Consider the following 26,854-nt stretch of genomic DNA (forward strand, 5'->3'; position numbering starts at 1 on the left):
ACTCACTGCAGCATAGAAGTAATTAGAATAATTTAACACTTGAAAAAATGCAGAACAGTTACCTCAGGAAGTGTTTCATGGTGACAGTTTGGTTTGTGTTGTTGGAGCCGTACTCTATTGATCGCTGATGACCTCTGCTTTGCAGGCGATATTAATGCTGTAAAAATAGAATTGAGATGTATTTACTAAGAGGAGAACAAAGTGGTGTTTTAGTTTGCTAAACTGCTCTTGAAACAAACATCTATGGAAATACATGGGACGGATGCTAAGAAATCTCATGTCAATCAGAACAAAGTGAAAAATCCTGGTTTGTTCACACTGTTCAGCCTGAGCACATACTTCGACCACACTATACTACCCATGTCTTTTTTTTTCAGACAAGCAAAAAGTTTGAGTAGGCGTACAGAAATAAGCAAGAACGCTTCAAGAAAAATCTACAGTTTCAAACACTTCTTGTGTTCTTCAAAAACCTGCCTGGTTCACAGCAGCTTCCAGGTGGCAGTTTCAAGAGATGTTCATTTCACTCTGCTGTTAAAAGCCCTCTGTTCTCAGAATTTACAACACCATTTGGTCTAAAAGTAGCATGTAAGCAAAGAGCTACTGAGTCCTGATCTAGCTCACTATAGGAGATGTCAGGTAATCAATTTTTCTGGTGACCTGCTTTATTAAGTGAGGTCTCACAATAGACACGGTTGATCAGGTTGTCCATCTGTTCCGAAATCTGGGGTCCTACAATTAATTTTCACTGTGATTAACATTTAGTTCCAGTAGAGGAGGAGGAACAGGCATAATTCAGGAAAAAACATCATAAATATAGCCTTGCTCATGTACTACAGACACCAGTCACCACCTCTTTACTTCGGATTTCTAAAAGGGGGTATTCACATCCAAGTGGCATTTGAATAAGGGATGCAGACTTCTCAGATTGCTGTACTTCATATCCTGTAAAAGGCAATAAAACATCTTTATTTGCTGCCAGAAAATAGGCTACTGCTACACAACTTCTACTGGGACAGCTTAATCCAAGACTTGAAGAGAATAAGACCACACTTTCAAAGTGAACAGAAGGCCCGAAAAGCCTGAAAGCTGCATAGTTAAGAAATCATTTAAGAAACCAGTTTTTATTAGCAGTACATGCAGCATGCTCAACAGTACTTAAGGGCCTTAAAAAAAAAAAAAAAATCTGGCCTCTTTTGTCACAAGTTTGTAAGAACCTCAAATCTATTTTTCTTTTGCGGGACTTATCAGCACTGATGGGATAAAAATCATCTTACCCTACCTTCTTCTTATAGTCTTTCCCTTTTGTAACTTGCAAGTTTTATGTTATGCTGTTGCCTGCTGTCAGCAACAGAACAAGCATTTAAGTTCAGAAAAATGCAGCTATCTTGTTGGATTACATCACATATAGCTTGCTAAAAATACATAATCCCTGAACTGTGAAAGCTTCATTCATTCATATTGTTTTTGACTGGCTGAATCATGTTGCTGTCCCCTGAATACAGCTGTAATTGCTGCTGGCTGCAGTTACACCTGCTTGCAAGGGCATAGAGATGCTAACATCAAACTCTTGTTCATTAATTAACACAGTAGGCAGGCTCCTAGCACTTCCTGCTACAGCTTTTGATAGGTCTTTGATGACAGCAAGCACAGGAAGCACAGGAGATGATAGGCAAAAACTGGAGGGGATGTAACTTGCTCCCCTTCTCCAGTCTAATAATTTGCTGTTTAAAACATACAGTTTGTGAAAGATTCTTGCAGCTGAGTCTCAGCTTTTTAACATCAATTCAAACAAAGCTTCACCACAGTATTTGACCTGTAAGGGCAGCAGTGTAAGGAGCACACCAGAAGTGCCAGGAGCTGTCAAATCAACCCCTCTAAAAATGTGTGCTGGCCTCAACCTCTGAGGTCAGCTCCTTCTCGATTCTGATCAAGGTCCTTGCTGAAAGTGATGCTGCTTCTTTACTACTGCTATAAAGGGAAGAGAAGTTCCACTTGCCTGAACTCCAGAATTGGCTCATTCAAATGTGGCATGGTAAGAGCTTTGAATGCTCCCCCTTCAAGAACAGGTACCAGCTAGAGACAATTATAAATTTGTTTTGAATGCTTATTAAAAGTTAGGCTGTTTCAAAAACTGTATTTTTAAGAAGTCAACATTGCTGTTCATAAACTCCTGCTTTCTTACCAGAAAGCTAAACCCAAAGGTAGGTTGTTGGCTTTGGTTGCAAAGAAAAAGCATAACTGACAAAACAAGCATGACAAATGGTTAAAAGTGCCAATTTTGGATCTCTTTAAAACCCACCCTTGAAATTACAGGAATAATTCTCCTTGCTCTCTTTATTTTAATTAAAAGAGGGCAGGAGTGAAAGTCACCAGAAAAACTTTACAGCAGAAGTCCTGAAGAGACAGAAGTCAACATCAAAGCTGCCCAGCTTAGAGAGGAATAGTTCCTCCTGCAGGCTTCAACAGCTAGTGCCCTACAGCACAAGCACAGCCAATAACGAGATCCATAGAAAGGCTGCAGTCTCAAAAGCAGTTTCCTCCACTCAAGCACAAAGCAATCAAATTCCACCTGACTTTACCAAGAAGGTTTCAAGACCTAGGGGCAAGACTTCCAGCACAAATGAAAGCACAGACTACACTGCTGTCTTGGTTCATAAAATAAAGAAACTTTGCTTTAATGTCTGGCAGGCAGGCTTTGTAAATGCTGCCATCTGCTATGTACAGGGATAGAAATGAATGCCATGCTCTGCAATTCTTGCAAGAATCCACTTCTGCGGATTCACACACACACACAGCAGTAAGCTATTGACATCCAAGTTAGACTGGGAAGCCAAATCAGAAGGTCAGAATCTACAGTCATCTTCAAGCAAATAGGACTGGAGGTCAGCATTCCCCATTTCCATACATCTCCATAAGTGATCGTCTGGGGGAGCTTGGTAAAGATTCCCTGTGATGAAAAGTGTTAAAAGTCTTTAAAAAGATTGTTACCACAATTCACAGCTAAGTTCAACTATTCATAAACCTGTAGAGCCACAAGACCTAATTTCTGCTAACCTTTTTTCCTCTCAAAGTATAACAGATTTCTTCTGAGGAGAGAAAAAACAACAAAAAAGAACAAAAAGAAAAAGAAAAAAGAAAAGAGAAAATTCCATACAAAATAAAGCGCCACTCTTACTCTTGGAAAAGCTGTTACAGCATCTCAGTGAACAACAGCAGCTGTAGCTTTGGACAACACTTCAGTTTGTCAAAAACTTTCAGTCAGTTGTCATTAAGTGTGCTCAGAAAAAACAAACTAACAAACAAACCCCAAAACCAAACCAACCAACAAAAACCAACCAAACCAACCAACCAACCAAAAAAACCCACAATAAAAAAAACCAAGCTTTTTGGCCAGAGAGAGGGACTTGGTTTCCAGACTCCTGTTTTCTTAAGGAAAGAGTTTCCTCATTAAGTTGGATGTCTGCAGATCAGGAAGGCCTCCCAAGTCCACTTGTGGGAAAGGAAGACACGTGAGAAAATGGTTTCTACAAGTGACAGATAATCAGGGTACTGCATGTTTGTGGGCTTCCTGACAGAAAAAGTACAAGTTACACGATCTAGTTGAGAATCTGGCAGCAGTTTCGGATTTGGGGAGACTCAAATACAAGTTTCTGAAGACTCCCTGCACTTAGGAAATACCACTTTGCCAGAAAGTGCCAGACTTGCAGCAGGACGGCCAGAGCCAGTGGGTACCTGATGGGGAGCAGCCCATTGGCCACAGCACTCACCCACCACCCTGAGGGCCTGAGTCTGCACTCCTACATGGTTTCATTCATGTGAACTTGCAGCTGGTTTTCTGCAGCCTAAAAAGAGTGTTCCAGCTTAAAGCTATACACACTCACATTGCCTCACTGAGGAACCTGCAAGGTACTCTCCCTGTTCTCCTTTTGTAGGTAACTTTTCAGCCTTTTTTTGATTAAGCCATGAAGCTGGGATAAGCCTAAAGACAAACAGGTTTGCCTTCATTCACCAGCTTTCATTAATCCCCTAGAAGAACACAGATCCACCACTGAAAACCTCTCAGCCCAATGTTTAAGGTTAGCTCTTTGGCATGAAAATACTCGTATTTTAAGGCTTCACATTGAGAATGATTGAGCAAGAATGCAGTTTGGATCTCCCATACACTCAAGTTTTTCAGCTTGCAGGATTTTATCCCGTATCACACCACTTAGACAAGTCAACCTCCTTCAACACACCCACATACCCATTCACTGCCAATTGTTTCATCCAGTTTATCTTAAACCAGACAGGAACTTCCCCTCCTAAAACTAGCTGCAGCTTTTCTTGAAAGAGCAGCTGTACTACTATAGTCACATAGAACAGCAAAACCATTGCAAGATCTGTCTCAAAATACAAATTAAGCTTTCCTTAAACATTAACTGTTCTAATCCTTGTGACTATGCTCTTTTAAGTTGTATAGCAAAACATGCACCAATCTGAAAGGTTAACAGTTGCTGAAGGCTGAAAATAGTCAAGAGTAAGCCTTAAAAGTCACCTCTACTGAAGCAGAGGGTTTGCTTTATTGTCTTCAAGAAAGCTGCAGATACAGCTGAGCAAAAAAATTGTATTATCAAATATAAATCACCGTATTTGCAGAGTAAAATATAAAACCAAGGTATTTGACACCCCCCCCCCCAATGTTTGTCTTGCAAACTAATGATTCACCTGGCATACTGCAAACATTTTTAGAAGGTTTATATTCTAATTATGGTGAAAGAATAGCCCTGCTGAAGAGACAAACCATCAACCATTAAGATAAGCAGAATATAGGACTTTGTTTATGTGGATCACTAGATTACAGTTCATCCAAACTTTCCTCCTCGCAAAAAAACCGACATACATTTGAAATAGAAAGCAGTAATTACATCAATCATCTTGAGTGTAGGGGAGGAAAAAAATCATTTATTTTTTAGGTTTAGTTGTTAAGAGTTCCAAAGTAGGCTCTTCCAAACTACCTTGATGCTGACTTCAGGTTGCAACCTTTCTTAGTAGCATCCTGGCTTGTAATCTATCCCTTATTCACCTCAAAAGTCTATGTGCATGTATTTGTGAGGGTTAACAATATTTAGCCTTACATCACCAAAAGTGCTTTGCTACTACACATTCCTTTTTTGTTGTTGTTGATGGGACAGTTAATGCTTCTCTAGCCTGAATACCAACCTGCAGTAACTAGAATTAGAAAGGGAAAGAACAGCTATACACATTGCGAAGTGTCCCCTGAGGTCCTGGTGGATAGCATGCTGGCCACAGGCCAGCAGTATGCACAGACAGCAGCATGCTAGGCTGCATAAATACAAGCAAAGCCAGTAAGCAGATTGAAGGAAAGGACTATCTTCCTCTGCTCAGCACTTTGGATCGCATTTATACACTGTCTACTTTTGGGCCCAGGAATACCCAAAGGATACCAATAAACTGGACAGTGGTAAGCAGAGGCTACTGAGATGGTGGGGGAGAGGCTGGGGGAGATAGGCTTGTTCAGCCCAGGGCAGAGACAGCTTTGGGGGGACCTAACAGCACCTCCAGTGACTTTGGGAAGGCCATCAAGAAGTCTTAGATGGACTCTTCACAGCAGTGCAGGAAGGTGAAAACCAGCAAACATAAACTTAAATATGAAAGGTTCAGCCTGGATACAAGGTGAAAATGTTTCCCTAAGAGAACAGCCAGGCAGTGGCACAGGCTGCCCAGACAGGCTGTGCAGTCTCTATGCTTTGAGGTTTCAAGCCCCAGCTTGAAAAGTCCCAAGAAGCCTGAACTCAGAGCTGATGCTGCTGTGAGCAGGAGGTTGGGCTTGAGACCCTTTGAGGTCCCTTCCCACCTTTGATTCCCTGCTTCCCCCCGGTCACTCTTATGAGATCTCAGATACCTTGAGTTATACCCAAGTACTCTATGCAACACACAGGGTGCCCAAGTCCTTGCTATTTTACTAGTATAAGAGCTACCAACATCTCACTAAAATCCCATATAATTTGCAGTGTTTGCCATGAAAAAAAGCTTAGCTTGAAGATGGACTAAGATTACTCTCTTAACCTCATCTCTCCCCACCTCTCCCACCTGAAAGCCTCCTCAACTTGACCATACAATTTAAGAACAGGAGTTTCTAAGAGTCCTGCCAGTATCAGTGTAACACACAAAACCCCCAGATACAAATAACTCCCCAACAGCTTTAGGACCCCAATTTGGTCAGGCGTATTCTCAACAAGTACTGTTTATCATAGAATCATAGAATAGTTCAGGTTGGACCTTAAGATCATCAAGTTCCAACCCCCCTGCCATGGGCAGGGACACCTCACACTAAACCATGTCACCCAAGGCTCTGCCCAACCTGGCCTTGAACACTGCCAGGGATGGAACATTTACAGTTTTCTTGGGCAACCCATTCCAGTGCCTCACCACTCTTACAGTAAAGAACTTCCTCCTTATATCTAAACTTACCCTGCTTAAGTTTGAACCTGTCACCCCTTGTCCTACAAGGATTACAGCCCTAAGCAGGCTGTTCCATGGAACAGACACATACCTACTTGCATCTTCCAACTTGTATTCAAGTCCAAAGGTGGCATAAAAGTCACTAAAGGATATATTTAGAACCCAGCATAGTAATTTAAAGGTCTTCAAATCTTATTGCAAGAGCAGTACTTAGACCTCTCCAACTCAGAAAACATTGTGGGAGACACCTCACTCTATTGACAGAAGGCTATCAGGAACAGGTTGCCTCAAAATGGTTTATGTGCACTTAGAAGTGGCTTCACCTAACACCAAAAGCTGCAGCCACTGGCAGGACCTACTTCAAGGAAAGATCATCAGCGGATGCCTGTTTTGTGTGAGCTCGGCTCCTCCTCTCACTACAGAAGGGTATTTTCATTTCCATGTGCTTAAGACGAAGCTATATTCAACTTCAAGCATTCTATAGAAGAAAGTCTTGGAACAAAATGTCACACTTGATTGATGCAGCTAATAAGCAAGACTTGACTTCAGTCACACTGTCACAGGTAATAAGATTTTTTCCCTTCCTAATCTCCATCACACATTGACATTTTATGTTTCTGTATTTCACTAGGAGAGTGATGGAAAGACTAGGCATGAAAGCAAACTCTCTGAATTTTAGTTCTGTGTAAAAGAGCCTGTGAGCATGAGCATACACAGCACAATTAAGTAACACAAAGACAAAGCTCTGAATAAAAGCTTAAAATCACAGCAGAGTTGGAGGGTGAGAAAGCATAAATCCCCACACTTCTCCCAAGCCACAGAACAGTGTTCTAGGAGCCCCTAATTCTACAGTCCTAATTTAGCACTTCAGTCCATTACTGCCTCTTTAAAGTGGCAAATACTTCACAGATACAAGACAAACACAGAAGCATCAAGAGGGTCATAGACAGTCACACAGGACTGCATGTGGGTTCAAGAAAACTTACTTGTCAAACCTCACATGGCAGGTTACTTCTAATACCATACAGTTAAGACTATGCACTGCAATTTCTCAGTAGACTTTTGTTCAGTGACAACCCAAAGGCTGATGAAGATAACATCAGCCCAAAACTCAGCATTTGTAGAAGCATATCCACAGTTCCTTGTTGATCTCTGCCCTTTAAAAGAAAACGGCTATGGTTCTGTGTCTGATTGTTTAAAGCAAACTAAATTCTAGATATGCAATAAAGGAGATGTACATGCATACAGGTATATTTTGACTTCAGAACTGGGCAATAATCTACTTTGACCAATTTCTATTAGCTCTGCTCCATTATAATGTCGAAAGATATTGAGGATAAAATTATATGAAGTCAATTCAGGTCACCAGTGAAGACTTCACTGGGTACATTCTATTTCTAATACTAAATGTGAAATTAAAAAGCAGAGGAAGCTTTCCACACCCCAAAGTACTGTAAGCCTCTAGAAATGTAATTAGATGCTTAACTTCAAAAGGAATTAGAGCATACAAGTGTTGTCTCAGTCTATAATGTTTCCATCCTTAACAAGTTTACTCTGCTTATTGAAGAAAGTGTATTTTATCCAGAAGAGGCCCAAATAGATGATATATCAGCTAAAACCAAAGACTTGTGCTTGCAAAGAGCCTTCAACCCATAGCAACTTCTCCCCCCACCCCTGCATGCATTATGAAGAGGCATAATTTTTAGCCACTTCTCAAGAGCCACTTCTCACTTGACCACTGAATAGTTCACCCAGGAGAACAGCAGCATCATCTGGGTGGTTCATGTGTGCCTACATGGTTTTCAATGCAATGTTTCTGGCCTACTTGCTCTGTTTTCAGACACACCATACAATAGCTTGCACTGCAAGAAAATCTGTTCTAAATAAAACATCACACTTTGTAGCAACATTCCTTCAAGCTTAGAATAAATCCTACAAAACTGGATGCGTAAAATCCAAAGAGGCTGCCTGATTAGCTCCCAGAATAATTACTGCAGAAGCTTCCTGGAGAAAAAACAAAGTGACTATTTCTAAAAGTGAATGACTCATGCTCTTTTCCATTCTCTTCGTAGTTTCTACCTCATTGCCTAGGTGAGAGGAGTTTAGAAGGTAAAAGGCAAAGATGAAGTAGTCGCCACCAAAATTAACCTAAGTCTAGATTTGCTTTAGAGCCCTACCAATTCCTAACACGTAGTAATTTGTGGGGAAGAAACATCATTCTATGAGTGGGTCACATGCAGATCTGCAGTGTCAATAAAATGACATCAGAGATGCTTGCTCTGTCCTTTGCTTTACCTTTCTAACAGCCGTTATGTTTGCTTGGACCATGCAGTTAATTCAGCCATCAAACCAATACAACCACACACCAGGCATCAGCCAGAAAGCATGTAGAAATAAGGACTTTCATATTTATTTTGTTAACTGTCAAACAAAAAGACAAGGACAGTAGACATGTCAGGAGAAAGGCCAGACAAAGCTTGCAGGCTAGAGAAGCATAAAGCAATTTATTTACCCAGAAACTTGGTGAAGATCAGACACAATTCATACTCATCTAACAGAAAACTGCTGTGGTGCCCAGTTTCCCCCTCACTGCATCCAGATTACTTTGGCATGCAAGCATCAACTTTATCTCCAAGACAGACATGCAAGAGTAGGGTACATGAGAGTTTCTTCATGTCCTACTGTAATTTTACAGACACACTGTTCCCTAAGCCAGGAGTCAATAATAATGATCTCTGATGATGCTGGATGATGTTAGATGAAGCATCACATCTGTGAAACTGTGAGCATCCTATAACAAGTGTTATGCACCAGCTCTCTGCTACCTGCAGTCCTGCAACCTACAGAGGGACCACAATAAATGAAACTTTTTATTTAATCTGCAGACAAGAGGACTAAAAATCCCATGGCAGGTTTTTCGCAAGCTTTGTGGCCTAGTATTTAATCTTCAATTTGCTGCTCAGTGAGATGTTCTGCAACCCAAGAGGCAGCAAATCAGGACAGCTCCAAGTACATGACCTTGATGGAAGTTCTGGTTATGCACTTGCTGCCCAGAACAACATGCTCAGAGTAGATTGCTCGAATTTTACCAATGTCTGGGGTGAGAAGAAGTGGAAGAAACAGTCTGTTTTCCTGTGGAAAACAAAAAGTTTTCTTAAGTTTCTGCAGGAAATACTGGAAACTCCATGTTTTGGTTAAAAGTTTTATGACCTTCTTCAGTGTAAAATTTTGAATGGTAACACAGTCAAAAATAAAAATCACTTTAGGGGTATCTTCCCAAATCTGTTGCTCAGACAGGCCTACGTACCAGCAGCTTTCAGTCTTCAACTTGGAAGAGTCACAAGTATCTTACCAAATTTTAGTTTCCATTAACATGGGTTATGAACAACTGTAAAACTGCATCAAGACTCACTTCACCGTTCTTAGATTAAATTAGCTTAAGCTAACTACAGGCAACACTGTGTACAGAGCACTGCTCCATAAATAGTGGAGAAAGCAAGCTAGGATGGAGTTTAAGCCAGGGACATTCATAGCAAGGAGCAACACAAACACCCCTCTAACATGACAGAGCAAAAGGAAAACATGATGAAAAGCTGAAAAACAAAGATTAAAAGAATGGTTTGAAGGTCAATAAAGTTACACCAGGTGGCGAGCAAGACTTGTGAAACACGCTTTCAGACATTGCCCAGGAACCATCCTTATGTGGTTATTGCACAAACTGGCTTTTTTTGACCAAATAGGAAAAAAGCCAGTGGCAAGAGAAACGTGAAGTGCCATGGTGCTCTCCTCCCCTCTGCCACTTCTTGCTCAATCCTACTGGGATTTGCTTTCTTTTCATTATCTAGTCTCAGACAGAAAAGGATGCTGGCAAAGAATTGATAGCAGAAAAGTGGAGAGAGAGGAGAAGACAATGTGGGAAGAGAAGACAAAGAGATATGAAGACCATGGGAAGCTGTTCCTATAACACCATTTCCAAGAGGGAAGAAGAGCAAAGCAGAGCAAAAATAATAAACTAGGACAGAATGACTGACAGCATTGTTGTAACACACTTATTCTTAACACAATGCAACAGTGAAAGTCTCCTTCCTTCAGCATCTCTACTTAGAATAGTGGGGCATTCATTTTTTAATGAGATAAAGGGTAGGACTATAAGTGTAAGAGTTAGAAAAACTTTTAAAAGAAACTAAATAAGACAAGTTGGCAGAATGCTTGCAGCAGATACAACCATAATTCATTAGCATGACCTGATCTCATCCTTGAGATAGTGCCGTATCATACAGGTTACCATGTGCACACTGAGATTTTCTCCAGATTCAGTGGGTTTGTTGTTTTCAGTAGGGTTTTTCTCTTGCTGTTTGTGGTTGGTTTTTATACTGAATGGTGACCATAAGCATATCTTTCAAGCTTTAGATCTAGTCCCGAATTGTTTGGTTTGCTTATGATGTTAACTAGACGTTCAAGATGCACAGAAGCAAGAGGACTCCCTTGCTCATGCTGCATCACTCAACTTCCCCTCTGGAAGAATATGCCCCCAAGTTTCAAATAATCCCTACAACATGATAAATAAGGATGATGTGGGGGTAGCAAGAAAAGCCACTCTAGCTAAAACAGCCTATGGTATAAAAAAAAACACCAAAACACTTTTCCTTTTCACAGTGAAACCTCAGTCTTGTTTGCACATAGGTGCCTAAAGACAGCAAAGATGCTGTATGAAAACAAGCCCTGAGCCAAAACATTTGTACTGTAGGTGGTCAGGACAAACAATGTTCAAAGAACATGATTATCTTAGATTCTTGGAGATGTTGTCCCCCACCAAATAGCTGGAGCAGACTGCATGGCCTTTTCTTAATCTGTGCCCAGGGTATGCCCCTTCTTCAGTATCTTCTGGGAGCATCATCACTCCTCTCCATCACTCCTCTCCCTTCCTCAAATGGTTCAGCCAGAACTCCTCTTTTCCTCCTTCAATCCATCTGTTCTCCACAGGCTGCCTTAACACTGACAGTGTGAAGGCCTAGCAAGCCCAAATTTAACAAACCCCACATTGATCTTACTGTTTCAGAGGCACAACCTGTTTGATGGCACGCATCCAAGCCAATGTTGATATGGATGTGGCTTTGTGAAAGCAGAGTGGGAGAGAGAATAAGAGATTTGCTCTTATAACTGCCTACCAGAGCGATGGAAGAAGACTACAGTTTCAATGACCACAGGACTGCTTTGTACCAAGGTGCCCAATTCTTACCATCTGCATGCCCACTGATTGTGCAAGTATTATCACTGCAGTAACAAATGGTTGCCACACCATGGGAAAAGTCTCAATACCCAAAGCATTTTGGAGGACAATGAAAGGTAGGGATGTTTGGTTTTAAATATATAAGGGGGGGGGGGGGGGAGGGGAAATACCACATAGATAGTGGAAAAGAAAGTCTGTTTGTTTTTAAACAAAATACCCAATATAGATGCTGCAGTAACTGCAGCATTAGCAATATCAGGTTGCAGTTAATGTGCCCCCAGAACAGTTCCTCCCATTTATTCTCAGGTGCTCCAAGACAAAGTGAGGTGAAGAACAAAAAGGCAGGGACAACTGTGACATTTGCTTCAAAAACACACTCTGCCTCAGCTAAAACTTAGTGTAGACATCTGTACTAAGACTAAAAATGCTGTGAAGTAATTCTAGGTACAGTAGCACCAGAGAGGGAGCTCACAAGTACACACGGTTTCCTATTGACAGTCATGAAGACTACAGTATCCTGTACGTCCTAAATCTGCTCTAACAAGTTGTAATTTCACCTGCTCAGTCTGCTGATTGTTTTCAAATCCAGTCGTTGCACCTCCTGTATTTCTCCTATTCTCCAGGCTCCCTTGTCCATCTGTGACTGTAGCTGGCTGAACCAAAATGGAGTGCTCAGCCTGAGGATCTGCAAACAGATTAGGACATGTTAAAAACGCCATGCCCAACCACTTGGTTCCACTCAGGTACTAATCCTCCTATAAGTGCTAGAAAATATCTTCTTGAAGGATCTCTCAGCTGTAACAGATAGATTGAGAAAGCTGGGGCTGTTCAGCCTGAAGAAGAGAAGGCTGTGTGGAGACCTCATAGCAGCCTTCCAGTATTGAAAGAGGGCCTACAAGGATGCTGGAGAGGGACTCATCATTAGGGACTGTAGTGATAGGACAAGGGGTAATGGGTTAAAACTTAAACAGGGGAAATTCAGGTTGGATATAAGGAAGAAGCTCTTTACTGTAAGGGTGGTGAGGCACTGGAATGGGTTGCTCAAGGAAGTTGTAAATGCTCCATCGTTGGCAGTGTCAAGGCCAGGCAGGACAGTCTTGGGTGACATGGTTTAGTGTGAGGTATTCCTCCCCATGGCAGGGGGGTTGGGACTAGATGATCTTAAGGTCCTTTCCAACCCTAACTATTCTATGATTTTTCAGGGGAGTGGGATGTAGCACTCCAGAATGAACTGCCAGAAGTGTTTGAAGATAACAAACTTGATGTGGGACTTTTCATTGGTTTCATGCTTAAGTGGATGAGAACTGCTAACTCGATTACAGCTGAGAGGTACTTTTAAGAAATCGGTCTCTTTCATGCAAGACTCAGTAATTGACTGGGAGTGCTTCCACAGCAGGACTCCTAGCTTAGTTTCATTGGGAGAGTTCAGGTGTCTTGCAGCGATGCTGCTCTGAGACCTGAACCAGCACAAGGCACTGGAGAAGGTCTCCAGAACATGTGGCTGATACTCAGACTGGACACTAGCCAAATTGCAAGTGTAAACATACCCATAATTTGTTTCAAGGCAGTCAGACAAGTCAGCTCACCACTAATATGCTTGCTCTGCTCTGAAAAGGAGTGCTCAGCAGTGCCATGTACCACTGAAAAGAGACTTGAGAAGCTGCTCTGCAGCCTCTGCTGTCAGATTACTCTCTCCACCACCTGGTATGAACAAGCACAAGCAGCGTTTCCACCCCAGACTCAGGCTTGGCAAGTCCTGTGGTGCAGCACGGCTCAGCAGGCAAGCTCAGTTACTGGCTGAGCTTAGATCACGTTATGTTGATGCTGAGGATGCTAAGCCTGAACCTCTGCCCTGCACTACCACAATCATTCTCCATGTCCCTCTATATCAGTCTCATTTTTTCATTTTATTTTGTCTTACTTTATCCTTGCTTCCTGACTGGAATCTCACCACTCGGCTTCCTTCCTAATATTACAGCAAACCCTACCCTGGGGTTTACTCTTTTTGCTTCCTTCCCAAAGCTTTCATTCAAGGAGGCTAACATTTGGACTACATCACCAAGCAAAAGAGTTCAGAAGAATGTCAAATAAAACAAGCTTTTCAACCAAGAAGACTGAGCAGATGCTCATAAAAAAATAAATTAAAAAATAGAGTCTCATGAGCCAGAGGGCATTTAATCCAACAAGATTTGATCTCCAGGCAGCCCAGGCTTGTTCTTATTGCAATTTTCTGCTAACACTTCAAATGACCCCTTGGGAAAAAGAAAGCTTGCCTGGCTCTGAATAGCACTTGTGCCCTGTCTGTATAGCTAACCAGAATTTTTGTTAACATTGGTTACAGCTGATCACAGCTTAGCTGTAAGTACAAGCTCTCCAGACAGCTTTAAAATACAGGAACACTTAAATACTAGCAGCAGTCTTGGCAAACTAGCATTTATACAACAGCGTTTTCTCTGCTTCCATCACTGCAAGCAGCAGCAAAACTCTGTTGGTGCAGGGGAGATGACAGATGACAAAATAACCCCCTAATACAACATAGCCCTGAAGTTTCCCTGCTTAAGTATAGCTTAGCTCAAGGGGCTGCAATTCCCCAGCAAGAATGACAGATCTGTTTGATCAGAGGAAATTCTTGGATCCACAAGCGTCAGAGCAGCTAATGTGATGCTGTCCCATGTCCCACAAAGCCCTGTCTCAAGAGCTGAGCAGGCAAGATTTGTAGACACCTTGTTTACATGCTTATCCCCAGTAGGTTTTTACACTAACAGAACATGTTCAGTGAAGCAGCAGGAACAGTGAACAGACACATTCTGTTAGATAATTTTCTATTGCTTAGTCCTTTCCTGGAAGTATTTTCTGCCGAGTTTCTTTGATTGATACATTCAGCATCTGATGCTGTCACATGATTTCACTCCTGAAAATCATAGGCTTCCTGCCTCTGAGCATCTACTCAGCTTGGTGATAAGTCAATTGCTACAGCAGTGTGGCTTTGCTTTGTTTCAGTGGAAATACTACATAAAATGATATGAGTATTAAACAAGTCAAAAGATATTTCTAGATGTAACTCCACCTGTTTGGTTTGGAAATGCAGCAATCCATATCTTCTAAGTCAGAGAAAAGCAGGCTCTCCTATCAGCAAGTCTGCTCTGACCTGCACTTTGCTAAATAAACATCAGTATGCAACACCTACCAAATTACTTCACATGACAGGTCTTTTGTTATTCTCATCTTAGGGAGACGAGATGTTCTTTCTTATACAAGCACATTCAACTGCTTCAACTATTCACATATCTACCAGTACAAAATAAGGTTCTTTTAAAATGCACAATGAAATGTTTGAAACAGAAGGCAACCAATACGTTTGCTGTAGTGCATGCGAATGATGCAGGATTTATGAGATGCCATTTCTTCTATTTACTTCATTTTAGGATTCATTAGGATGGGGGGAGTGGAGGGTGTCGACACGCACAACAGAGAAGAGTAAAAGCCTGAATTTACTAAAGCATGCAAGCTAAAAATTAATATTTTCAGTTTCTAAAATGGCTCCTTTGTTTCAAACGCCTTTGTCACAAAAAAAAAACCCAGCTTGTTGTGATTTGACTGTTGACTGAATTGGGACAAAGGTGTTGTCATCCCCATCGCCAATCCGTCCAGTCTCCTCCCCTCCCCTCTCCCCTCTCCCCCCCGCCTCCAACAATTTAGTTACTCTCTTTTTAGCCATCTTCATAGAAATGGTAAGAAAAGCAGAAACGGTGAGGACAAAGAGAAATATAGAGACCACAGACATCAATCCCAGAGTTAACTCAGGAGCAAGTGCAACTTCAACACACAATGACCGTGCAGGGGGATGAAGGGGAGGCAGAGAAGAGGAGACTGGCATGGAAAAAAAAACCAACCAAACCCAAACTCAAAACATCGCTATCATGCCCACACGCCGGTGTAACCGAGGTGCTCAGCCCTCAGGACAGCTCCCAGAGGCGGCGGGGAGAGACCAGCAGAGCCGGCGGCCCCCGGGGTAGAGCGGGCTGCCGGCGCAGGGCGTAGAGCCCGCTGCGGAGCCGCAGAGCCCAGCGCCCGCTCGCCGGCCCTGCCCGGTTACAGAGGATGGGGCGTTAAGCCCACAAACCAGCAAACTCCCTAACGGCACAAACCACCCAGCGCCCCCCAGTCTCCTCATGCCGCAAGGTCCAACCAGGCACAGCCCCGCGTTCAGAGGGGCAAAACTTCGCTCTCACCGCCGGGAGGAGGGGTGGAGGGGCTGCGCCGCGGTGCCCGCAGCCGCCTTCCGTCGCTCGGCGACCTGCGGGGCCGCGGGCAGGGCCCAACGCTGCTGCCGCCGCCGCGCACTCACCGCTCCCCGCCGTTACATCCTCGCGGTGCGGTGCGGTGCGGTACGGCACAGCGCAGCCCCGCCGCCGTCCCGGGCCACCCCTTCTAGCCGGGCGGGTGCGGCGCTGCCGCCGCGATCTGGGTCACCCAGCGCCCGGCGAAGGTGAGGAGGAGGAGAGGAGGAGGAAGGCGGTGGCGGTGGCGGTGCCGCCTACCGGCGAGCGCGGGGGGAGGCTGCAGCGGGGCCCAAACCCGCCCCGCGGAGAGGGGAGGGGAAGGGGACGCGGCCGGCTCCCGCGGGCGCGTTGGCTCCTTGTCTCCGTGAGGGTCCCCTGCGCAGGATGCACCTTTCTGACCTTCCCCTGCCCCAAATGAAGCCGGACTTCCGAGGCCTTCCCTCAGGTCCTCCCCACGCCTGCAGGGGAAAGGCGATACCTTTGCGCTGGAGGGCAGTCCAGCCACAGTTCAGGTCCTGCGGGAGAGCAGGGAACGTCTCTTAGGGGTTAAGGTCCCGGCTAGCCAGGGTGATGTCCAGGCAGGGAGTCAGCATCCTGCCTTCTTGTCCCATCCCACCCTCCTGTCAAGGAGATCTGCATCCTTTCTTTCCCAGCAGTATACACTAAAGGCTTTTGATCTTCAAAGTTTAAAATCTGCTAATCAGGATCACAGGCAATGCCAATTTATCTATATGGTGCTGCTCTCCAAGATAATAACCAATGTTGTCTGAAGCATCCACAGAATAATTTAAAGTTGTTCGGTGCTGTAACTTCCACCAGTAGGCAAACAGTCTGTGTTGCTGTTCATCAGTACCATCTGTCCAGAGGTGCCTTTGAAGCTGTAAGCAGGCTGTCAGGCCACACTGGCAGCCCTGCATTGCCCAATAGTCTTGGGTTTTCAGATGTCCTTTGAAAATGCTAATTAACCTCGATTTCAAAGTGTTTTCTCTGCCTAACCTAAAAATAGTTTTCTGCGTGCTTGTTAAAGACACATGGTTTCATTTCTTCTGAACTCCTTTTTCAGTTATTCTGATCCTATAATCAGCGGTCACACTCAAGAAGTACGGTGAAAACACCAGGGTCACAAAGTTAAACATTTAATGACTAGACTGTTCATGTCTTACTCAAGGGAAAGCAGACTGGTACTTAATCCTCCTCCCAGCTAGAGCTATGTAGTCCTTCTTCCACTTCCTGACAGCAGCATGCCTGATGCACCTAGCTGGCAGATGCTGTCACCTGCGGAGCTGGTTGAATAGCAGGTATGGGTGGACAGGTCTCAGCAGCCTCCAGCATGGCCACACCATCTATCAGCAAACAAGGTCCAATGCTCAAAGAAACCCACCAAATGATGGGTATTGGACCACTGCTTTGCTACCTCATCTCTTATTTGTGTCATGCTTTGTACATTGAAGTAAGCTTTCAAGCTTAATTCCATGTACTGATGCAACTAGAAAAGCAGTCCTTCCTCCTGTCTCCAGCATTAGAGCAGTGTTTCCTATTACTATATCCCAATGATATCCACTCCCAAGACATAGATTCTTGCTTTCAGTTCCTGTTCCTGTCAGGAACTGCTCTAGCACAAGGAGCAGTCACCACGGGTTGCTACACTTCTGAACAGCCTAAATCCAGCATTTGGGAACTTCTCAGGTGTTTCAGGAGCATAATTCAGTTATGCTTCCCAAAATAAATTTGGGAACAGAGTTTTGTGAGACAATGCATTCTTAATGATGCAAGATGCAACCTCAGCATGAAAAGCCAGATCCATGTCATGGAGGTAGCCTTACCTTCCCAGATGTCATACTCCTCATAGAATCGTGGAATGGTTTGAGTTGGGACTGTAAAGTTCATTTAGTTCCAACCTCCCTGCTATGGGCAGGAATACCTCTTACTGTACCAGGTTGCTCAAACCTCCATCCAACCTGGCCTTGAACACTTACAGGAATGAGGCCATCCACAGCTTCTCTGGTAAACCTGTTCCACAGCCTCACTACCCTCACAGTAAAGATTTTTCCCTAATAAATAATTTCTCTTGCCCACAGACATGGAGGAATTTAAACTGTAAATTAGAAAGGCTCACTGACTCTACGTATGGCAAATTTAGGGGATCAGATCAAGGAGTCTGGAGTTTCCAAATGACCTCCTGCCCATTCTCCAGAATCATGCAGTTGTACATAGCTATCCTGGAGTCATGCAGTGCCATTTCAGACTTGACTGGATTTTTACAGTATCCTTATTATCAAATTGCAGTTTGATGTACGCATTCACTCAATGTCTGTGATGGCAGTTACCCAGATTACTATGCCTCTTATGCTCAGCATCATAGTTCTCATGGAAAGTTGAGGCAAACCAGCATTTGAAAGCTAACAGAGGCATGGATGAAAAAGCCCCCAGCTCTTTTGATTATAAGCAGTTACAGAACACTTTACTATGCTGTACTTTCCTTCTAACAGCATAATTATTTTTAATTTATAGTCAGCAGAAGAAACTGTGCATGACAGCAGATATATAGCCTGTACTTAGAAGTGGCAGTAAAAAACGCATTAGAAGAAATAGATACAGGACCCCACTAGTTGAGCAATGTCACACTTTTCCAGCAATAGCTCATACATCCTGCTATGCCTAATAAAAACCAGCAAGGTCACCTGCATGATTAATCTAGCACTGCAGAGAAGGTGACAGAAGCAGCAAAAAATCCCAGATAGCAGCCAACATACCTAGCTCAGATATTGGTTAAAACCCAACAGTTCAAGTCCCTTGTTATTTTGGATAGAAGCTCTTGTTGCACAATTTACTGATAGAGGCAAGATTGATAAAAAGTACATGTGCATTCTTTCCCTTGGGAAGAACCTGATGTGTTTTGACACCATTCAGCACATCTCTGAGAAGACATGCCATCCAAGCATTATTAAATACACCATAAGGGCTTACACTTTAGTTAAAGGTTTTATAGTATGTTATTTCTTTGTTTTAACAAATAGCATTTTTCTTGTTACAATGGCAGAAGCACTTCAGATATACTTGTATTTTTTTTTACTTAAAACAGACAAGAGAAAGAATATATTTCACTTAACAATCCTAGTACTGCCAAAATAGTCTTAAAATTTGCAATAAGCATAAAGAACTTCCTTACTTTTGTTCTGCAAAATCTCTTGTACATCCAGATTACCAACCTGTTTAGGTTTTACTCAAGATGAGATCAACTATGCTCAACATAGAAGAAAACCTTCTGCTTTCAACTTCCCTCACTCTCCTTGGGCATCAGGGCACCCTTTTGTCACCTGGGTGACAAAAGTAGGGTGTGATAAACCACTCCCTTGCCTTTAGTCTGCTAGCAATTTTCCTGATAGCCATGGATGAGCTAAAAATTTTTATGTTTTATTTCTTAATGTTTGATCTTCCAGCTCTGTTAGCCCGAGTGTGATTTAGGAGACCATAATACATTAGGCAACTGGTGACAGTGCTGTGCATTTTAAAGAAAATTGCTGTAATGGCATCATACTGCTAAGTATAACGATACTTGTGATATCAAAGGAACAATAGTGGATTAAGTACTGCTAGACCAGCTGCTGTGTTTCTTTATTACTTTGATTGAACTGATCGAATGTTTTTGCTTATGGGGAAAAGCTTTGCATTAAAAAGGTTATGCCTTTCTCTTAGTTATCTATTGGAGCAAATGAAGTCTGATTTCGGTTTAAATAGCTATTTGCCCTAACTCCATAGGAGAAGGCATCTCGCCTCTTGTCATTCGGAAACCCATATGTTTATATGAAACTGTATAGGATCTTGGTGTTAGACCTCTGTAAGACACTGGTCATGTGGTGAAATGTATGTGGTGAAATGGAGACTTTCCAAAGCCAGTAGCAAGCAGATGACCAAAACAACGCTGCAATTAGTGAGTGTGATGGTAACTACAGCTTTTGTTCACAGAAGGATAAAGCTCAGATTACCTTAGGTGTAGAATGTCATCAAGCAAACCTCCAGCTATGTTTTCTGGAATGTGTTATATCAACCAGGTGAATGGGATGCTCACGTAAAGTTGCAGATGGGAAGACAACATTTATCTGAGCAAAGCTTGCGACTGTTCTGCACGTATGGAGTACCTTCTATATGAGAACAAGCTGAGAGAGTTGGCACCCTGGAGAAGGCTCAGGGGAGATCCTATAATAGTTTTCCAATACCTAAAGATGGTCTACAAGGAATCAGGAGATGGACGTTTTACAAGGGCATGTGGTGACAGGACAAGAGGGGATGTCTTTAAAATGAAAGAAGGAAAATATAGATGAGATATAAGGAAGAAGTTCTTCCCTGTGAGGCCTTGGCACAGGTGCCCAGAGGAACTGTGGCTGCCCTATACCTGGCAGTGTTCCAGGCCAGGTTGCATGCGGCTTTGAGAAACCTACTCTAGTGGAAGGTGTCCCTGCCCATGGCAGGGGATTTGAAACTACATGATTTTAAGGTCCCTTACAACCCAAACAATTCTGTGATTCTATTCATTTGTGGTGTAAGTTAGTTGCTGGAAAAAAACCCAACCCTTCATTGCCAGGGGAGGAATCTGGAGTCTTGAAGGCTGCCAGTGGGAGCAGGAATCATGAGAGGTATACTAACTATAGCAAGCTTTCTAGTGAAAGGTGTCTAAAGTAAATAAATTTCCAGCTGCTGGACTTGTCCAGCAGGTCCAGCAGAACCCAATACAGTTCTTACTCCTACATCAGCATGGCCAGAAACTTACATATATCTGCCTGGAGCTTTATAGTTTAATAAATAATTAAAAGAGTTAGAAGATTTGGAAACAGGCTGTCTGGGGGATCCATCAGAATCTAGACATGGGGTACTAAACATCTGATTTGCTTATATGTAAGAACTATCACACTTTTGAAGCCTTTCGTCTGAGGATACTCAAGTGCTAGCATGAATTAGCATCTCTGTTTGATATAGCACAACGTATGTAGGAGCCATATGTTTTTATCCTATATAATCATATCTATCCATAGTGAGAATGATCCTGAATGATGTGATTCAGTCATGGATTCCTCTCTTTAGTCTCCACACATGTTCAAGTGAGTCCTGTGCAATTGAGAGGTGAATGGGGACTTTCCTGCAGATATCCCCTCATAAAATGCATTTCTACAGTTGAGCTTCAGAATGCTGTAGAAGTGTGTCATTAAGAACCATCTTGCTGTGATAAAGAGAAGGATAGGGTGACAAAATATATTTCCAATCTCTAACTCTGTAATTTTGTTTGTTTAAGCAAACTTGTCCCCCAAAATTGATACTATTTGCCTGCTGTGTCTGAGTATCTGAAGTACCACAATGATTTCACAATCATTGTGATATTTGAAATGGTTTCATAATCATTGTGATGCTTCAAATCTGTGTCCACACTCTACTTCAAAATATCAAACCACTGGTAATTCTTTGTTCCTAGATCAGGACAAGTATTAAATACAGAATTGTCCTAAGATAGGTATTACATGCTCTCCTGCACTGATATTATAGCAACTAAAGCAGTCTACACACAGGCTTTATGGTAATTTCTGAAACCTTTCTCCTAGTTATTTTGTTAATTTACAGTGCCACATTTTGTTTCACTTATATTCCTTTGACTGAAGATGCTGTAAAGTTTAGCAAGGGAGACAATAACAAAAGTATTTAGATGATGAGAACATGAGAGATGAAGTGTGTCAGGCTTACTCATATAGCCTTTAGAGAGTTGACAGCTAAGTGAAGCAGCCAGTATGCTCATTTAGCTTACCCATCTCTTGAAGCAAATAATTTTGCCAGAAAGGACTTTGTCTATGTATGAATTAAGAGTATTTAATGTTATAATGGTTTTCTTTAAATCCTTCTGTTTGATATTTCTATATAGAAGGAGTAAAATAAAGTGATGTAGACATGAATTTCAAGTACTATATCCTAACACCACCTGCTTTTTTATCTTAATAAAAATGAAGAATATGAATATGCTGATTAACATCAGACTGTGTCCTAATCTTCTTCACTAAGATGTGTACCAACCATATTATGCCCATGTGAAAAGAGAAGATTTGCATTTGTAATAGAGTTTTGTTTTTTTTTTCCAAACCAGTTTTGAACAAGGGGGTGGGGGGGAAAGCAATGTTGTTAAGTTTTTAATCCATTTTTATTTTCATTTATCCTCTGCCATTAATCAGATCCATACTCTGAATGCATATGCTACGTTTCATTGAAAGATTACAAACTGTTACACAAACAATGATGCATAAAGATTCACAACCCTTGTGAGATGGATAAATATTTACGTAAATGTCATACAGATTGGCAAACTGAGTGATGGAGAAGTGCTTACAAAAAAAATCCACTAAGTTTTGATGCTTTACATTTTTTGCCTATTCAGTTGAAAAATATGCAACTCCTATTTTTCAGATGTGTTGAGTGTGCATGCAGAGCCAGGGAAGTCAATGAAAACTGGGTCTCAAGAGAGCAAGTGGGGTGACCCAGGTAAATGATCGTAGTTTTGTGTAGAAAATTTTAACTTACGGTTTCACAGCTCTTCTTCCAAAGAAGGTGAATCTATTGCATGGGCAACAGGTAATGAGGTCTCCTGAGATAATGCCTGAAAGGGAGGGAAAGGGTAAGGTCCCAGTCTAAGGAGTACTTTATAATATTCTCTTCAGTCTTACTGGAGGAATTGAGGATCTCATGATGGAAATGTAACATTTAGTTTTCTGTAAACAATACCATGCTCTTAAAAATTAACTTTGCAGATTGTGTCTGAACTGCAAGCACTTTATCCTTAAAAATGTATTGATTGATAGAGCAGACAAATTCACTGCCTGATATTCCATGATTGTCCTTATGACACACTTATACCTGAAGTTATAACTGTGAGAAATGATGGTTTCCGAGGATATGCAGGAAAGCAGACTGCCTGCCTAGTGTTGAGACCAGGGAGAATCCTTGGGTAGGGTTGCATTGCTTTCTGAATGCCTACCAAATCCTAACTGTCTGTGACAGAACTAAAGTTTTGCCAGGTTAGTGGAAGATTTTGACTGTAAGGCCAGAAAAGCGTAATATAGTTCAATCAGTAACTAAAAGAAAAATAAAATTCCTATCTTGGTGTGGAAAACAGGCATAAAGAGCAAGAAGAGAATGTAAAGTATGCGCAGGCTTTGAAGAGAATATGATAATTTTCAGCTTTTGTGCAGGGAAAACAGAAATATTTTCTTTGAATTTTTCTAACAAGATTGCCTTCAAGGCTAAACTAAACCTTGTGTTGATGGGTTCACTCTTTGGGAGGGAAATCAATATTTTGTACAGTTCAGTACTTGGTATTACTTTTCTGACACCCTGAGAAGTGTACTTGACTGGCACAAGAAGATTTCCCTAGACTTTGCCTGACTTGCAGAGAAAGAGTCAACTGGGTAGTGAAAGCAGAAATTCCTGTTCAGGACAGAATTACCATGTGCTCTTCAAAGCGTGCATAGCTTTGGAAAGATTTAAAGGCCCAAGTCTTCAACATTGCTTATGGCCGGAGAAAATTTATAAAATTAAAACTGAGGGCAAAATAATTTTCTGCAATGTATGATTTGCTTAGTATTGGCGCATGTGGGACTTTGAAGGCTGGGGACCATTCACTGAGATATATGTGAGCAGAAAAAGCTGACAGGAGCTGCTTGGGGAGCTTTTAGTTGATCTTCATGGATATTACACTTTCCAGTAATTGTGCCCTGGGAATTTACACCTCTTAGATTCTTCCTTCATCAAATGAGGAAATTCTCTGTTGACATCTATGTGCATGTGTTGCAGGAACCTCACAAGTGTTGGTGGTACTAAAAGGTCTAAGTAATGAAAGGTCTTCAGACTTGCATCATAATTACAGTAATTTCTGTCTTGTGCCTGAGAGTTTACAGGAATATTCTGAGGAATCTCCAGGAAGGGATCAAAGATTTTGTGTTTATTGAAGCCTACAGAATTGTGCTCCTAGTTCTAGGCCAATATGGTGACCCAGCACTGCACACCCTTGCAGTGTGTCTGACGACAGACATTAAAGCTGTTCCTCCCTGCCTTTGATAACACAGGTTTGTGTTTTCATTAATAAAATCTCATGTCATAGCAGGAGTGCTCAATTTAACTAAGCTCTGCCTGATACTAAACATTCACTGACTGGATAACAAGACCTGTAGCTGTTCCAAACCCAGAACTGAAATCTGCCCTTTTTCCTTTCAGAAAGTTGTGTCATCATGCTAAAGAAACTTGTTTCACAAAAGAGTCTTACCTTGTAATGATGGACAGGAACCTGGCAATAATTCTGCATTTGTGCCACAGAAACAGTGTTGCCAGATCTTAGAATTTTATCATGATATCTATGCTATTTCATGTATTCCTTAAAGTTCCAGTACCCTGAGTCTAGAGATTTCAGGAAAACTTCTGCTTTTATTAAAGGAAAGGGGGGGGGGGGGAATGTATTCTGAAGTCTTATGTTCATGAAAAGAAAGAAGCACGGCAGCATGAACAGAGCCTAAAGTTTAGAAATCAGAAAACATACTGATACTACTTGATGCTTTAAGACTCTTGAGAATAAGATTTTTGTTTGTTAGTATTTGAAAATCCCATTGATTTTACCAGGGTCTAGATTTCTCACATCTTTTTTTTTTTTCTCTTAAGCAATGGCTAAAAAAATCTTAAAGTTGCTTTTTGGCTGTTTTTCTTTTTTTTTTAGAAAGAAATATGAAATCTAACATTGAACAGCACAAATGCAGAATCAAAGTCACATGTAGCACAGAGCCAGTTCTGCTATCCTTTTGAAGAATATAAGCCTTTGGCATTGCAGAGGTTTGTTCGGGAGAATTTTACTATCACAAGCAACAGCAGCAGCACATTTTGAATTTAGGTCAACAGATATTTGAAAAGGTCCTTAACTATTACATGAATGCTATCCTAAAGCAGTCCATCTTGTGTCTCATCAGCTAAGAGGTTTCTTCTTATTTCTGTAACAAATTGCTATCCTGAAACATACCCTATTTGTCATGATTCTTAAACTGCAGTTTCTTAAATCAAGAGATTTGATACAGAAAATCCTACTATCTTCTTGCGATTTTCTTTTAACTGGGTTTGAAAGTGATGGAAATCCAGTGTGATTACAGTAGGCTAAAGCATGGCTTGGCTTGCTTTGGTATAAATAGGAGTAAGATTGTTTTTCCATGTATGGACCAGTAACCTCTAGTTTGTTGAAGAAAACTTATGAAGTTGATTCCCAGGGACTGATAAATACCTTGACTCTCCCTGGGAATAAAATAGCTATCAGGATAGTGGGTATTGTAATTTGCTCCTGGGAAAAGTCAGCAATCAGCAATATTTTATTTCTCACCCTTGAGTAAAGGGGAGGATGAGACTCTGCTTTAGATGACATTTTCTGGTTATCTATTTGAAAAAAACTCCCGAAACAATAGAAACAGAGCAAAAATTTTCTGATATAAACATTTTTTCCTGAAGAAAACTATAAAACCTTAATTTCATAGAATCATAGAATTGTTAGGGTTGGAAAGGACCTTAAGATCATCTAGTTCCAACCCCCCTGCCATGGGCAGGGACACCTCACACTAAACCATCTAGCGAAAGGCTTCATCCAGTCTGGTCTTGAACACTGCCAGGGACAGAGCATTCACAACCTCCCTGGGCAACCTATTCCAGGGCCTCACCACCCTAACAAGAAAGAACTTCTTCCTTATATCCAATCTAAACTTCCCCTGTTCAAGTTTTAACCCGTTACCCCTTGACCTGTCACTACAGTCCTAATGAAGAGTCCCTCACCAGCATCCCTATAGGCCCCCTTCAGATACTGGAAGGCTGCTATGAGGTCTCCATGCAGCCTGCTCTTCTCCAGGCTGAACAGCCCCAACTTCCTCAGCTTGTCTTCATACAGGAGGTGCTCCAGTCCCCTGATCATCCTTGTGGCCCTCCTCTGGACTTGTTCCAACAGTTCCATGTCCTTTTTATGTTGAGGACACCAGAACTGCACACAATACTCCAGGTGAGGTCTCACAAGAGCAGAGTAGAGGGGCAGGATCACCTCCTTCGACCTGCTGGTCACGCTGCTTTTGATGCAGCCCAGGATATGGTTGGCTTTCTGAGCTGCGAGTGCACATTGAAGCTGGCTCATGTTCATTTTCTCATCAACCAACACCCCCAAGTCCTTCTCCGCAGGGCTGCTCTGAATCTCTTCTCTGCCCAACCTGTAGCTGTACCTGGGATTGCTCCCACCCAGGTGTAGGACCTTGCACGTGGCATGGTTAAACTTCATGAGGTTGGCATCAGCCCACCTCACAGGCGTGTCAAGTTCCCTCTGGATGGCATTCCTTCCCCCCAGCGTATCAACCGAACCACACAGCTTGGTGTCATCGGCAAACTTGCTGAGGGCACACTCAATCCCACTGCCCATGTCAGTGACGAAGATGTTAAACAAGACCGGTCCCAACACTGATCCCTGAGGGACACCACTCGTTACTGGTCTCCAGCTGGACATTGAGCCACTGACCACAACTCTTTGTGTGCGGCCATCCAGCCAGTTCTTTATCCACTGAGTGGTCCATCCATCAAATTGATGTCTCTCCAATTTAGAGACAAGGATGTCATGTGGGACAGTGTCAAACGCTTTACACAAGTCCAGGTAGATGACATCAACTGCTCTACCCCTGTCCACCAGTTCTGTAGCCCCATCATAGAAGGCCACCAAATTGGTCAGGCAGGATTTCCCGTTAGCGAAGCCATGCTGGCTGTCACCAAGCACCTTGTTGTTTTTCATGTGCCTTAGCATGCCTTCCAGGAGGATCTGCTCTGACATTTTGCCAGGCACAGAGGTGAG

General features: G+C 42.3%; 2 protein-coding genes across 5 annotated transcripts in view; one reads left to right on the forward strand and one right to left on the reverse strand.

Annotated features, from left to right (window-relative positions):
• The window catches only part of ELMOD1 (ELMO domain containing 1), a 40,307-nt gene extending 24,219 nt beyond the window's left edge, over window positions 1-16,088 (reverse strand). For 2 of the 4 annotated variants that reach the window (XM_057399730.1, XM_057399727.1), the window contains exons 1-2: window positions 16,041-16,088; window positions 63-157 (exon numbers count right to left, since the gene is read on the reverse strand). In XM_057399730.1, the coding sequence (XP_057255713.1) occupies window positions 63-79 (17 nt within the window). In that variant the 5' untranslated portion in view covers window positions 80-157; window positions 16,041-16,088. Of the gene's footprint in view, window positions 1-62; window positions 158-12,249; window positions 12,354-16,040 lie in introns of those variants that run through there. The other 2 variants (XM_057399728.1, XM_057399729.1) reach the window with 2 other exon arrangements.
• The window catches only part of ALKBH8 (alkB homolog 8, tRNA methyltransferase), a 62,211-nt gene continuing 51,443 nt past the window's right edge, over window positions 16,087-26,854 (forward strand). Inside the window, exon 1 of the mRNA XM_057399724.1 lies at window positions 16,087-16,181. The gene's annotated coding sequence lies outside the window, so the exon portion shown is untranslated. The remainder of the gene's footprint in view (window positions 16,182-26,854) is intronic.

Source organism: Pezoporus wallicus, unplaced genomic scaffold (genome assembly GCF_028554395.1).
Source record: "Pezoporus wallicus isolate ANWC-B61680 ecotype Strahan unplaced genomic scaffold, APGP_CSIRO_Pwel_v1 scaffold_6446, whole genome shotgun sequence".
NCBI lineage: Eukaryota > Metazoa > Chordata > Aves > Psittaciformes > Psittacidae > Pezoporus > Pezoporus wallicus.